This window comes from Tachysurus vachellii, chromosome 11 (genome assembly GCF_030014155.1).
Source record: "Tachysurus vachellii isolate PV-2020 chromosome 11, HZAU_Pvac_v1, whole genome shotgun sequence".
Classification (NCBI taxonomy): domain Eukaryota; kingdom Metazoa; phylum Chordata; class Actinopteri; order Siluriformes; family Bagridae; genus Tachysurus; species Tachysurus vachellii.
The window spans coordinates 10,095,909-10,112,500 of NC_083470.1; the positions used below are offsets into that span (position 1 = coordinate 10,095,909).

Sequence of the window (16,592 nt, forward strand, 5' to 3'; positions counted from 1 at the left end):
CACTCTAGTTGGGATGAACATCGATCTCATGGGATGCCTGGCCATCATGGACTTATTCATACCGTAGAATCTCAAATCCTGCTACCACACTGAGGGAAACTGGAACATGGAGGAATGCACAAATAAACAGAGGAAAATAATCACAAAACTCCACACAGAAATTAAACCAGAGCTTAGAATTTGACCAGTGACCTTGATACTGTGAGATGGCAAAACTACTGATCACTCCAGGGTCAGGAACAAAAGAACTGCATTAATAATATTTCCAGGGATTGTACATAGTTTGTGTTTGAGTAGGATTTTTAGAGCAATTTAGTATTTTCATGTCTTTTTGAAATTAATGAGCATTATTCCTGTTAAATGCAGGGGCCAGAAAAGAAAATTTCTAATAGACTGACATTATCATCCAGGCCTTTACTATTGAGCGCTGCAGGCATGTGTTCTGTTGCCCTGCACACAGATGACTGAGAGATAATTTCAAAAAGGGAGTCAGCGACATGGTCTTTGGCTTTTGTCTACAAAGCATCGCCCTGCATCAGCTCTTGGAAATCAGGTCCTTTTGTCACACGTGGTCACACGTGATCCTCGGGCATGCAGGAAAGCATTGTGGCTAAACTATACAGTGGCTACATTTTCAGCAGAGCTCTTGGTTAGAGATGGGATTTTATTTGCAGCAGTCAGCGGATACAGCAGGATATAGTGTAGGTGCTTTGATTATTTGCTTGACTGCACTAAATCAGCCCACAAAACAGTGAAGCAAGTTAGTCTGAGCTCAGGAACTAAATTCCATGGGAAATAATCTGCCTCCCAACCCAAACTCTTCAACTGAACCATGCAGGACACCCTGAGCCTCTGAGCCTAATAAAACCTGCATCTCCATGAAACCATAAAGAGGTTATGTGCATCTATAGAAACCTAAAAATTGATCAGGGATGATTCTAACTCAAATTGTCCACACTGTCAAGACTCAGATGCCTGTAGATATATAACCCTGTCCTACATCACTGTCTCAGTTGAATATTCCATCCTTGTATCAATCTACAGGCTTTATCTGAGGAAGATGAGAGAGAGAGAGAGAGAGAGAGAGAGAGAGAGAGAGAGAGAGAGAGAATAGAAACAGACAGTAATACAGACACACATGGAAGGATACAGCTGTCCTCTGTGTATGGGATAGGTGTGGTGCTGCCTGCAGTCAGAAAGCTGTAGAAGGACACCTCCAGAGTGTAGCAGTAAGATGTGTCATCAAGGAGACCTCCAAGAAAGCGCCGTCCTGTCCCTGCTTTAACCACGTCACGGTTAAATGATGTACTAGACTGCAATGAAACACACAGACGGAAGTATTTTCATGCTTCAACAGAATGACCATAGAAAACTGGACAAAACAATCATTACACACATTCAAATATTTAATTTTCCTCTACCAACATCTTTAATGATGTAATAGCATTTTCTCTCAACACCTAGGTGTCAACCATAAAAACATAGAAATAATAATTTAAATAAATACAATATATATAGAGAGGTGTATTTATTTATTTACTTATTTTTAAGAGGCAGTGCTAGCTCTTGTAGTTAAAGCTTTGGGTTGTTGATCGGAAGATCGGAGTTCAAGCCCCAAGCTGCCACTCTTGGCCCCTGAGCAAAACCCTCAACCCTGTCTGCGCCAGGGGTGCTGTATCATGGCTGAACCTGCACTCTGACCTCAATCTCTGAAGCTGGGACATGCAAAGAAAGAATTTTTCTGTGATGCTTATTTTAGTCTAAATATATGAACAGTACTGTGGTCTAAACTGAGGTCCACATGCACAGAGTTAATAACATAAAGGAGCTTGAAATGTTATGCTTAAAGGAGTAGCAAAAGACCCAGCTACAAATGTCTTTAACATTGTAAGACAATCAAGGGAGGCTTTGGCAAACATTAAATGATTCATTGCGAATATTTCCCTGCACCTACTTGTCACGACTCTCTACACTGAGATTTATAAATAAACCTTTTATTTATGCAAATGTGTTTTCATGTTTCTTAATCTTTCAGAGTACTACAGCTGCTCCTTGCATTCAACTCAACAAAAGCAAAACAATTTATTAATAAACTATGTTATAAAGAACTTAGTAACTCCTATAAATAAATTCTGTGCATGATTATTTAGGAGGAATTTATAGCAGATGGAACTATCTACATGAACCACCGTCATTATTTGCACGTTGGCTCCTGAGTCACGACAGGAGACTGCATCAGATTTCCTTAAAGCTGCATCTAGTTTGACTTTTTTTGCTGTGTTGTGAGTCAAGTTCTGGCCACTTGCCATTCCTTAATCCCTTGTGCACTTTTTCGTGACTTCTAAAATGTCAAATGGTGATTTTGCTCTCAGTGGGTATGTACAGATAAAACTCAGATAAAACTTGAGCCAGTTTGCTACCCCACCGTTGCGGAGTGTAAACTCTATAGAAAACCAAACAATCACACATTCTATACAACATAAAATTTTGTCAAGTGTGAATTCAGTGTAAATAAAGTCTGTATGTATGTAGAGGTAGAATTAAGAAGTAGAAGAATCCCAGTACGGTGTGTTGTCAAGGAAGAAATGATCATTGGTAGTAGTAAATTATTGATAGAAAAACAAAGTCTCATCTTCTCCATAGCTAAAGTAATATTTGGAATAACTATGGTGTGTGTGCATTAGTACGCTTTAATAATTTATGCTACATTTTTTCCTTGATATGAATCCTTGAGTGGGGGTCATGCAGCTTTTCTCTGCTAGCAACTTTCACTATGTGCTTAGTCTGCACATTGCAGGACTTTCTGCGGCTTTCCTTGGCTCAGTGCTAATGACTGGTAAGCGTTTGCTGTGGGCAGTGTAGGTGACTGATCTGGTGTCAGTGGCTAGCTGCGGCAAAGACGTAGCCCTCTCTAGAGGCACAGCTTCATCATCATGCAGCCTGACCTGGGTGCTGAATAGGCAGAGAGACATGGCAAGGGTCCAGAAACTGCACTACCTCCGGTCTCACCTGCGTATTACCTTTATAAGAATATAGTACAGTTGAGTACATTTTCAAGTGCACTAAATGTAAAATATCCCAGCATACTGATTTGTTTTTTCTATTTTTATTTATATTACTAGTACACGAATTCTACTAGTTTTATACTTAAGAACTAAATTAGGATAAAATGTTCACAAATCAAAATTTCGTCTTGAATTTACTCTGAAGAATACTTGAAGGACATTGTTATCACTCTAGCTGTGTACTTACTGATAATAATAATTAATACTAATTAATAGATTCTGACTTGAAAGTAAACTTTAAGTAAAAATTAAGTTAAATTGTAAACTTTAGAATTTTAAACCTAGCTAATTTTACAATCCTTTAACATATTTAGACTTTATTATAAAATGTATTTAAAGGGGAAAAAAAAGCCAAGCAACAATTCCCAATAACCAGACCATGATAACTATTCATTGATCACCATTGTTCCCAACAACAAACTGCTGACCACGACTGTTCCCAATGACCAATCACTGATCACCATTGTTCCCATCAACCAGTCCCTGATCATCATTTACCCAACTTATCACTGACCACTACTTTTCTAAATGACTAATCACTGATCAACACAAATTCCCTTGTGAAGCCATCTGCTGACTTATAGCAACTTTCTGAGCATGCATTGCTCCTTTCCTTGGTAAAAATTTGGCAGCACTGGTTCTGCCCCATCACATGAAGGCTAACAATCTGGAAGTGAAGGTACTTCTTCTGAGACGTGTGATGCTGCCAGGGAAACACATGCTTGTTCTCCTTTTGCCAGGATTCTGACTCGTTATCTCCAGACCACAAGCTGTGTAATTTACTGCTGCACCACTAAAGCTCACAAAATGGTTTAAAAAAATGATTTGTCCTGACTTTTGTTCACAGGAGTCATGCCAGGTCACCTTAATTAATAAAGCATTTTTTTGCAAGACAAAAAAAAATAAAATAAAAATCAATTAATTCAAATTCATATAAAAATTAAAACTATTTTAAATTTAAAATGTTTTCTAAATATGTTAAAGAATTAATAGTGATGTAATTCAAAAGAGGTAAATAGATTTGTATACGTATATTCAGGAATAAGTTTCTTAAGGATATTATCACTAAAAAGTCTTTTAGGTAAATAAATATTTGACTTGTGTGTAAAATTGTGTAATTCAAGTCCGGTATGAAGTAGTATATTTAAAGTAACCTTTATTATACTTGACATTTAATGACTTGAAGTATGGATTATACAATGGGCTAAACTTTTAGACTATGGAAATGACAGCGCTGTCAATGTTAACATGTTAATATGGTACATTTTTCACTGTTTTGCCACCATTAACAAATTTTCCTAGCTTTGAAACATTTGCAGTTATATTTAAACCTGTTTTTTCCTTTTCTCTAGGTTTTCTTGCTTTATGATGGACAAAGCTGCAAATGGTTATTAAACGGAGACTGCTGTATGTTGTAGAGTAATCAGAGTTTCCTGGTGATGCATTGTATTTATGAAAATTAGAAAGTGTTCTTTCGTTGTGTGACTGTAACACAAAGGCAGAGAAAAACTTCAATTCTCATACAACAAGAAAGAAAGAGTTTTTCAGAGATATAACAAAGAAGTAGAGCATTGAAAATAAAATTAGCACAACTCTTGCAAGGAGCAAAATTACAGCTATGACAGGTTTTGAACTGTACAATCTATCAAACAGTGACAGATCAAAGACAGTGCTGTAGCAATGTGTCCAAGATGTAAAGAGATCAGAGCTGATTATTTTCCTATGACTGGAGGACCCCCTCTCTCTCTCTCTCTCTCTCTCTCTATCTCTCTCTTTCTTTCTCATATATCCCTATTTTTTCATACAAAACCACATATTCTCTCTCCTGCTCGCTCACACACTCACTCACCTATACAGTAGAAACCAATGTTGCGCACCTTTTCACGTCAGCATTTAGATCATATCTTAAACAGTGTGACATTTGTGTGTGTATCATGGACTGAAATGAGTGTGTGTGTGCACGTGTGTGCGTGTGTGCTGCAGAGCGCTCTTTGTATATGGCTGAGAGAAGAGAAGAACTGCTGAATGGCTGACTGAACAGTAAAGGTTATTGCTCTGGCTATACACTCCTGGCACAGCTGCGAAATGTCACACTGTGTGAGCTCTGAAGGTCATTGATGCAGGTCGGAGAAATTCAACACTGACAAAAGACAGTGAACTACAAATACAGCATTAAGCTGAAGGAAAGCTTGAAAGTTAGTGTGCTCTGCAGCATAGAAACACCCCATATTAAATAATATAAATAACTTAATAAATCACACACACTTACAAGATATACTCACAATGTTTGGAAAACATCTCTGACATGGTCCTCGACACTGGCAACAATTTAATTCAACACAAGAATATCTGTAACCATTTTGGTACCTACTCAACATTTTACCATAATTAGTGAAATAAAATGTATTTTATATCTTCAGGTTCGGCACAAGCACATACACATATGCATGAGAATACACCCTCATCAGTATGCTGATCCTAATGTGTCTGAAAGATTGTCCGTGGAGAAATGGCTAAAGACGTGTCCGCGCTCTTATAGACATCTCATCAGCACTATTGAGTCTGTTTATCAGCTCACTGTGCAGAACTGAAAAGGTTAGAGGAAAAACATGAAAAACGAGATAATTTATGGAGAGTGTTGCACTTTAAAAATGTTAAATAAGGATAGGATGAAGAGAAAAAAATGGATTCATCTGGAAATGTGGAGGGAGCAGATATGTTTCATGGGAAACATTTGCTAATAATTGGTATGATTTATTATAAACAAATCACACATTTCTATTCACCAGAAGAAATACATAAAAGTTGAGTCAAATCATATATTATTAGCAAACCTAATTTGTGTAACACGTCCTACAAAACATCCTTACTTAACTTTTGCCTTGTTGTTTTTGTCAAAAATGACAAATGACTTTATTTATTATTATTGAAATGGATTGTTGTTCAATGTTATTTATGGTCATAATAGTTGTAGCAATGTGTTGAGTGTGATGCAGACTCACAAGAGAAAAGTCAGGCGCGTTGTGGCACAGTAGGCGGGGGAAGACGGCCTGTCTCTGCACGCGCTCCTCCTCCTCAAACACGTTGCCATACATGAAGCCATTCATCATGGTGGAGTGAGCATGTACATCAATGTAGAACTCCAGACTCACTTTCTGTAGAACACATATGTACAGAGATAAAAGCACTGATGCAAAATATAATTTTTTATAGGTATTATATTATTATTATTATTATTATTATTATTATTATTATTGTTTTTGTTGTTGTTGTCATTATTATTATTATTATTATTATTATTATTATTATTATATTAGAGAGAAAAAGAGAGAAAGAAAACAAGTGGAAAGTAGGGATAAATTGTAGATAAATTGTTATTTGTATAGTATATGGTTTGCTGTGATTGTCCATAGAAAAATTGTGCTTGTGTCGCATTCAGTACATACGACATTCTGTACTGAGTGACAGTGAACATAGGAGGGAGGGTGATGTGCTCGTATGAGAAACTTGAGGAAAAGTCATATATAGTACACCGATGGAGGACAAAGTAACGACAACAGCAAATGAAAAAAAGCAAAATCATGTTTACAAACAAGGCTGCACAGCTGGGTTATATTAGGTTGATTGCCAGCTAACAGCATGCATCGGATATAAAAGAGGTCTGGCATTTGAAGCAGCTATGAGGCAACATCAGGCAACTGACAAAGTTCCTACAGAGTTCCAAAGACACCAGATAGTGGGTGCTGGATTTGCAGGTGCATCAGTATAAAAAAAATGTTTTTAGTTAAAGATGTCTCAAAAGTCATTGCAGAGTATGTTAAACATGGACAAGAAGAGGGTCAATGACTCTTAGTACTTATTGCTTTGTGACGTCTAAGTGTTTGTCAACCAAATAGAACAGTCGGAAAATAACTACAGAATTGAATGAGCATGTTTATATTCCACCATCAACAAATAATGCACATGCTGGTCTGTCATGTGAAAAAGTTTATATCAAAGGCCAGTGTGTGAAGATTCGGTATATAACGCACAAACCTGGACACTAGCTCAATGGATAAAGTTCTCAGATGAATCATCATTCGCCATGTTTCTTATATCTAGATAGATTTATGATGGGACAAACCCTGCAGATGCTTTCCACCCACAGTGTCTGCTGCCAATTGATAAGTACAGTGGGGAATCTGTAATGGTATGGGCAGTCATATCATATTGTGGAAATCAATGACAGACAGTTTTGCGTGGTTGTATAACAGCCATTAGTATAGCCAACAAATATAAAGTAATATTACAGGACTGTGTGCCCCCTACAGTGCAAACACTCTTTTCTGTTGATGTTCACATATTCCTAAAGGATAGTTCTCTCATACATTCTACTATATAATACCGTATATATATATATATATATATATATATATATATATATATATATATATGAAGCACCAACTTTCTTTCCTTCTAGAAGTTTGTTCATTCAGAGTTACACAACAGCATTTTATGAAGGATTTAAAGCTATCCTGAAGACAAAGGGTGGCTCTGCTCTAGGTTCTCTCTTTTTTCTGTTTTTTGTCCACCCCCATAATATTTCTGAAGAAAAAAAAATACTTTTTCCTACACCATCAGAAGCACTTTGCTTTCACAGCCATATGAAGGACTTTGTAAAAAAAAAAAATGTCCTTTTTTGGAAATTGTGCACACTGCAATCTATTACTGTTACCTAAAACTTTCATTGGATATACAGTATATCGTCATCGGTCACTTAAATATCAACATGTACACATCCTATCTGTCAATGATGTAACAGCAGCTACAATAAAGAAAAATCAGATACATTTGAGTAAAAAAAAAGTGATCCCGGTTGCTCTGACCATGGCATGTTTGCTGGTGCAGACGGGTTGGTTTGAGTTTTCCAGAAACTGCTGATCTCCTTGCACAATTTCTGTAGAGTTCACATAGAATGGTTTAAAAAGGTGAACTAGTGATAAAAAAAAAGCAAGTCTGTAGGTTGATTTAATCCAAAATATTTTTAATGTCTAGTATTTTATTAAAAAAAAAAAATAGATCAGTAGATAGGTTCCATCACACAATACTAAGCAGACATGCTTTATATCATAAAGGAGCAGCAACCACTCTCCTGCTGGTCATTTCATACACTGTGTTTAATAACCACTGCATGGTTGAGAGATATTCATTTATGTTCCTTACTCAGCGAGCAAACCTAACGCCCCGATATCTGCACTCAGGGCCACCACTCCGGCTTCAATCATAAAACGAATGATTAATTCGCTCTGCAGCAAGGGACGATAATAACCGTTAGCAACCGGAGAGAAAAAAATCCCAGAGCACATATACAATAGTCCAGTAAGTGAGGAATCGTTGGCTGTCACTTGAAAGAGAATATTTACAGACAGACAGACAGACACAGAGAGAGAGAGAGAGAGAGAGAGAGAGAGAGAGAGAGAGAGAGAGAGAGAGGTATATGAAAGTGTGTAAACTTCTATAAGCAGAGAAGAAAATACCAAAAAAGAATTATGCAAGTATGATGGCAGTGTGTTTATCAGAGAAACAGCTTTTATCCATGAAAAGAGTTGTGCTAGTGGGGTGCTACTGAAATAAGGAGAGGAAAACCCTTCAGATGCGCCTCCACGACACCCACGCACCATTCACACACATCACCATACAGCCGAGCAGAGAGAGGAACTGCAGTGCAGGAACCTACTGCTGTGCATACAGCTCATCAGCTCCAACATGGCCGCCAAGTCATTAAGCTTCTGCTTGGAGAGAAGATGAGAAAGACGCCGTGTGAGTTTTCTGTAGAGAACGAACCATCACACTGGTGAGTGGGATGTTTTGAGGGCTAACATTTCACAAGTTACCTCTAAGACGGTATTTTAGGATTGATTTATTTTTTTTACTTGTTTCCACTTTTACACACAATATACAAGTGGTCTGTTTTTTCCCCCTTGACCTCTCTACCTCTTTACTCACCTTCTTATATCTCTTGCTGTCTCTCCGTTTCTCTCTCTCTCTCTTTCTCTCTATTCCTTTCTCTCTGTACAGTACAGCTATGCCAAGCCTCCCTCGTCTCATTAAACATTCCAAAGCTCACCTCAACTCCCGGGGGTCGTCAGGCAGAGCAAGCAAGCGAGTGAGTGAGAGGGAAACAGAAGGAGAACAAGTAGGTGAATTAGAGAAAAAGAGAAAGAGAAAGAGAGAGCGGGAGGGAAAACTCAGGCGGCACTTGGTGCTTGAAATTCCGCTCACAGCCAAAGCAATTTCCTGGCGAGCGCAGGGCTGTCAGGCCTCTGATGGCAGGCAGTGAAATATTGTGGCTGGGATAGGGGCGGCAGCCTGCATGCCAGCCTGATGGATGGAGCCCGCAAGGAAGAGAGAGAAACAACACACAGAGAAAAAAGAGGAGGATAGAACTAGAGGAAGAGAGATCTAGGAATAGAGAGATAAGGGAGAGAGAGAGAGACAGAGAGAGAGAAACAGAAACAGAATGGCAAATCCAGGCACCATTAGGGAAGCATCATCAGCTCCTTGAAGGGGTTCCCAGGGTCCAATAGAGGTGAAAGGCATTCTAATTGCCCATTCGCCCTGTATCACAAGCCAAGAGACAGGCTGAGAATTTTCTTAAGCACATACACACCACACACACATACACACACACCCATACACACACACACACACACACAGACACACACACACACACACACACACACACACACTATTTCTCATTTTGAGAGAAGGAGTTTACGTCTCAGGCTGTGTAATGGGACTGTATGCATGAGGTGCTAATTGACCAAAACAGTTCGTTTGGCCGATTGGGTCCATTAACAAAATAAGATTGGAAATCTTAATGCCACTGCTTCATCATTTCCAAGCTGTTTCAAAGTTTTTTCCTTACTTCTATATTGACCTTAATCATTGCATGATAAAATAAGAAACTGCTCTCAGATCAGCACTTCATGCTCCTATAGCTTAAACCTCCTACCTGAAAATAGCAGCATTCTGTGCACCAATTCTCACTTCAAGGACAACTGCAGAAACACACAGGCAACATTTACCTCGCTTCCAATGTCAACAAAAATCCTGCCAATCATGGAGCCCTAATGTGCTGTCAATCAAAGCCGGACAATACTCCACCGGTCTAACAGTGATGGATCGTTCAATTAACATGCGTCTCTGGCCTCTAGATTTATTCATTTGAATTTGCAATTAGCCAATTAAAGGCAATTAGGAAATTAGGAATATGAAAACAGAAGATGATTTGACCGCTGAAGCATTGCATACTCAAACATGACTCAGAAATAGAACGTACTGTCCATCATATTCTGGGTGAGGCTGAGTGTAGGAAAGATGCAGGCTGGATGTGAATGCACTTGTGGAAGAGTTAAAGGAAGGTCAAAGGACTTATGCTGAGGAGTACCTGGCTCAAACATAATAATTAGCCTGGGCCTTTAAGACCCATAAACAACATGCTGCTCTGTAATGGGGAAAACAATGGTGCTGATTTAAGCAGGATTAAGAGCTGGTGTATTTAACCACAAAGCACTTAGCATCAGCAAAACCTATAATAAAAGGGTGACGCAAAGTCTGGCCATGTTAAAAGATTGACCTCTGTGATCTCTGTGGTTTTTAAGGAATATGCAGAAGCTAATGTGGAAAAGGAACTGTAAAAAAAGGTTAGACTATACATATTTATATCTCACTGGAGTTTGTGGGTGGACACTTAGTATTGATCTAGTCATAACTTTCTTGAATTGTACCTTATTTTAAATGTTTTTCTATGAATTGAGGCTTAGACTTAGATTAAAAAAGCTATATTGAAACTAATATTAATACTATTATGTAAGGCAAATCATTATTATTACTACTGAGTTTTCCTCCTACAATATGTACAGTACAGTATGTCTTCTTTTACATGATGTTATATTCCTTAAATACTTTATATTAAATGTCAGATGAAACTGTTCATGCTTTGTAAGTGCGACAGAGGTGAGCACAGGTTGGTCTATGACTAAAAAGGTAACCACAGCTAATAAAGTAAACCCAGGTCCAATCCAGGAGTTCATTCAGTAATTTCAGTACATACTTCAATAAAGACTTTGGACTTTGGAATCAATCTGGATATAACACACACTTAAGGGTAATTTGACTAGAACATGTGGGTGTGTGAGTGTGTGAGAGTAAAAAAAGAGTAAACAGCAGAGAATTAAGAGAATGATGATAAAGAGATACACCATGCTCCTTCACTCAGCTCTGCAGGCTAATGGATGGAGCTGTTTAGCCCTTTTTAAGACAGAGATGACTCGTAATCAAGCTGAACGGGCACTTTGACAGTGCCGAGCCACCACGTTATGCAGTTAGTGCATCCTGAGCAGCTACATCTGTTGGCTGCTAATGACTCTGAGGCTGGGCACAAAAACCACACAAACAAAGCCATTCTTCAGCGAGTCCATTTCCCTCACCACAGCCGATCAGATTTTGACAGACTTGGCCTAAAGCTACGCCATTGGCCTCACTACTTCACTCTGCCATTCCCATAGGAAGAGAGACAGAAAGAGAGAAAGAGAGATGTATACCTTCCTTATGGGAGCACTTTAGAAGGAAGGGCCAGATAGTGCTGACACAAACTGGAGGTTAGCAATGACAGGCACAAATTGCTCGTAAATCCCTGAGATGTGTAAGTAATGGGTGTCTGACACCAGAGGACATCGCAAGACATGCATGCACGTATATGTGCACACACACACACACACACACACACACACACACACACACACAGAGCACATTCCTCCCTATCATTGTCAATGAAACATACAATGACTAGAGGAAATAAAGTGGAAGTGGAGGAAAGCATAAAAATGGTTCACAAGAAGAGTGGCTTCAAGGTGCAATATCAATTTGCTAATCCTGACAGGAACTAATACATTTGTTTCAGATGGAAAATTAATTTTCTAATATTAAAAAGGTCAGAAATGAAGCATGGCAATGCCGTCCCTTTTGTCATCTTTAACAAATTATCCAAAATGGCATTGTCAGATTGTTGGGGAGATGTTTTCCATGATGAATGTTCCTAGTAATCAGCCAATCAAAAAAGAATCCCTCGCTCCCCTTGATAAATGGGGTGGAAAAGCGGTGCTTTGCCAAGGAGATAGCACCATTTGTTTCTTTACTCCATTAAAAAAAAAAAAAAAAAACGAAAAAAAGAATAAAAAGAAAGTCCTTTGCTACCGATAATATTTACATGCATGACTGAAGTTTTTTACTGGACCAGTGCTCAGATTCAGGTATAGAATAGTGTAGTGTTTTTCCTTCCAAAACATTTGGGTGACTTTCAGGAAATTGCTTGAAAGTAAAACTGGGTATGTAATAAAAGTCTTAAAAGTTTTTTATTTTTCAGACAAAATTATTTCATTTTAAACACTTTATTAATTGATAAGAGATAACACACTATTATTTATAAAATCTCACCCATGAGACAATGCTACAAATGTCAAATTAATATTAAAACACCAACAAACTCTTTAAATAGGAATAGTGACACCAGTAATAAATAAGCTATTACGCTGTATATCACAGCTAGGGAATTTCTATGTACAGTCATGGATCCTTCTCTTTAGCTAATATGTGTCAACCTAACACACGTTAGCTTAGTCTGTGTTGTCTGTGTTTGAGTTCGCTTGGTGCCTGGATAACTCTGTGTTTGTGTTTGTGTAGCAGTGTGGGATTTGAGGATTTACAGTGTAGCCAACAAGCAAATTCTTTAGTCACTTGAAACAAGGTTGGCTTAAAGTTTACCAGAATGCTGTGACTGATGTGATTAACCAGAGATAAAGACACTGCCAGTATGACACAGGAGGGTGTGTTAGTGGATGTGAGTGAGCTTGGGTGACATTAGGTAGGACTATATGTGTGTGTTACTCCCTTCTTCATTCATCATCGCCAAGAACCACATTCGATCAACTTCTCACTACTGACATTTTCTACATTCACAGGTAAGTTAACTCATCTCTTAATATCTGCTCTCCATATTTACTTTCTGAGTATTGAAACAGCTTTAATGATTGTTTAATTACTCCCCATTTATAAAAATACTCCTTGGGGCCTCATATTTATTTCTGTAAATAGTGGTGATGCGGATGAGTCTGTTTGAGAGGAGGCTTGTGTATATGGATAAATGTGTGTACGTGTAGATGCAGGGCTTGAGGGACATGGACGTCTCTCTCTGCTATGAAGGATCCAATCGATCAGTGTGTCAGCGCTGAGGGAAAAGGTTAAGGCCCGTTGCATGGCCTCGTTCCGTTCACCGACAATCCTGCTCTTATCAGGATGTGAAAGAGCAGCAAAGGGCAGGCCATTCCCAGGACAGCCGCTGACCTTCACTAATCACACACCTCACTCACTTTCTGGCCATAATTAACACCCAGCCAGAACAGATGGCTCTGTACTCAAACAAAGAACGCACAAACGTGCAGAGAGAAGAAAATCAAGGGGAGACGCTCCTGGCCCGAAAAAGGTTTGAAATTGCCCAGAACAGACAGACAGACACATACACACACACACACACACACACACACACGCACACACACACACGCACACACACACCTGCAAAAAGATGCTGAGTCAAAGTTCCCACAGTGTTAGTGTCATGAGTATGGGGCAAATTCCATGAGCATGAGTTTCAAAAATTTAAGCATGCTGTTGAAATACACACCACATTCAAGTTAACTTTATTTACTAATTTTTTTAAATACCTTGAATACATCACAAAGAGCTAGTGCACACGGATGTAAAATGATACTGTATAAAAGAAATATGTTGGTTGTACAGTCATTACATTTCTGCATGTAAATGTCTTTGATAAATGTGGTCTATACACACAGTGGGGTCAGAAAGCATGAGACCATGTTAAAATCTTACATGAGACCAAGTTAAAATAAAAAATTGGAAAAAAAAACAAATATTTTTAGAATATATAAGAAACAAAGACAGTAAATGTTTAATATCGTATCACGATTTCTATGTCCCTATTTAAATGTATGTAAATGTGTGATATTGTCCATGTTAACTGCTTTCACAAAAGGTCAGATTTTTCTTCATGTCTATTCTGTTCTAGTGAAGCATGTGTTCAGATGACACAGATGGATTTGAAATAAAATGGATCAAATGTTGTTGTACAAACTTTTGGATTCCATGCAGCTCAAGTACACACTGTCATTAAAGCAAAAAAGAGTTTATCTTTATCTAATGAAGACTGTTGGATTAAATTATAATCGAATGACTTTTTGACCCCGGTGTGGGTATGTGTGTGTATTTGAGATGTCACTTACAGGATCTTGGTTCATTTGGATGATGAGCTGTTTGACAGCATGCAGAGTGGGATGAGCCCACTGAGATGGGTCCTGCCAATGGCGGTTCAGGTCAAAACCCATCAGAGAGCACCTGCACGAAGACACAAGTAAACATGATGAGTAAACAAACAACTAAGCCACCGCAAACAAAGGCCTACGCCCTCCTGTCTGAGCTCATCAACTTCAATTGCCCATCTAAGCACTATTTTCTAGCGCATTATAGATCAACAAAGAGGATGTAACAAAGATACAATGGCTGCAATGCTCAATATCCAGCTCACAAGTGCAAGGTCATTTAGTTAAATAGAGGGAGCAGCATTTAAAACACAGTTGTTCTAGCCACAAATATAAGCATGACACCTAATAATGCACAGAAATAACAAGGACGGTAATTTGAGCTCAATTCTATTTTATCTGTATAGAACGTTTAACAACAGACACCATCACAAAGCAGCTTTACAGACATTTTTATGTAAATTTATATCCCTAATGAGCAATTCAGAGGAAGGCAAGAAAATTTGCCTCGTGATGACATGAGGAAGAAACCTTGATAGAACACAAACAGAAAATCATCCACTGCTGGGTAACACCAGATAGGGTTATAAATCATTATCGTGTGGTGCATTTGTTTACATTAAATAATAATCACATACCTAGAACAGAACACGTCTTGACAGACATAAACACGTTTATGCACTCAAGGGATTTTGCATCAGTGTTTTGGTTCTTGTAAAAGAGCTACATCTTCCAGGCTAAGGAAATCTACTGAGTGAAAAAAGCTGACAGATCTGCTGCTCTATTGTATCACAACTATAGACTTACAGACCATGACAGGTTCTTCTGGTTACTCTATAGGTCAGTATCGTGCATTATGCAGTAACTTGTTACAAACAGCTATAAGAAGTCATTTGCATGAGGTGAAGAGGAGCATTTGCACTTTGTTTGATAGACAGACCAGAAGCCCTGCTGCCGGCCGGGCCATCTTAGTTGGTTTAAAAGTGCAAGATGGCCAGTATAGTGTTGCAGAAGTTATCAGATGCTGAGTGAATAAATGAAGAGTTGTGCTGCCATATTCTGACAAGGCCCCATGTAATTATTCTAACATTATTACTACCAGTGTAAACCTGGAAGCCTGGACAAAGTAAGTAAAGGCAAGATGATTTGTAGAAACAATCAGCCCAGCTTGACGGTGATAATGTATTGACTGAGGAACTCCCAGGATAATTAGAAGCTGTGTCTGTTTGTGCGTGTAATCCTTCATCTAGCCTGATAGATCTGTGCAGAGAATGAGAAATTCTATACACTGAAAAAAAATGGGAATGTGATTTACTCAAGTCATTGTAACAGTCATACTTAAAATCTTTAACTGCAATTTTAAAACTAAGCATATTTTAAAATAAGGAATAAATGACACCAAGGATTACATAAAAATATGTCCAATTAACTAGCTATTTCTGGTTCCTGCTTGATTTATCATCATTACAACTTAATGGCCATTAACACCTTTAACAGTTCCAACCAGATGTAGGACACCAATGGCTAAATACACTTCTGTTTCAAAACAATAATCCAAGCGCAAAACACATGAGTGCAAAATGATCTATTTTTTTTTTTGTTTATTTGTAACCAGGCTGCCAGGCCCTCTACTGCAAAATAGGTATGTACAGAACCTTAGCAATGGATGACTTCTCTGCTCCTCCAGAAGTGGCAGACAGATGGAGGGACAGAGAGACAGATGGAGGGACAGAGAGACAGATGTCCCTAGGAAGAATTAGTTGGTGCTACTGAACTGGAGTAGAGGATCCATGACTTTGAGCGGCAGTCGGAGTCAATGCCCCAGCCTGCACAACATCACTAATCCCCTAGTCAGCAAGGATTGATCCTGTGTTCCTCTCTACATCCCCTCTCTCTCTCTCTCTCTCTCTCTCTCTCTCTCTCTCTCTCTCTCTCTCTCTCTCTCTCTCTCTCTCTCTCTCTCTCTCTCTCTCTCTCTCTCTCTCTCTCTCTCTCTCCAGATGCAGCAAGGTTGTGATGGAGTGAGAGAATGCATGCAAAAGAGAGTGTCACCTGTCACTCATCCTGCATCCTTCTCTCATCAACTCCTTTTCATTTCTGCCACATTTATTCATTGTGCTTCTGTAGTGCAGCCTGGCTGACACCAGATGGCAGC

General features: G+C 38.7%; 1 protein-coding gene across 1 annotated transcript in view; it reads right to left on the minus strand.

Annotated features, from left to right (window-relative positions):
- The window catches only part of agbl4 (AGBL carboxypeptidase 4), a 282,596-nt gene that overhangs the window by 8,497 nt on the left and 257,507 nt on the right, over window positions 1–16,592 (minus strand). Inside the window, exons 9-11 of the mRNA XM_060882422.1 lie at window positions 14,402–14,513; window positions 6,068–6,220; window positions 1,151–1,313 (exon numbers count right to left, since the gene is read on the minus strand). Coding sequence (XP_060738405.1) covers window positions 1,151–1,313; window positions 6,068–6,220; window positions 14,402–14,513 — 428 coding nt within the window. The remainder of the gene's footprint in view (window positions 1–1,150; window positions 1,314–6,067; window positions 6,221–14,401; window positions 14,514–16,592) is intronic.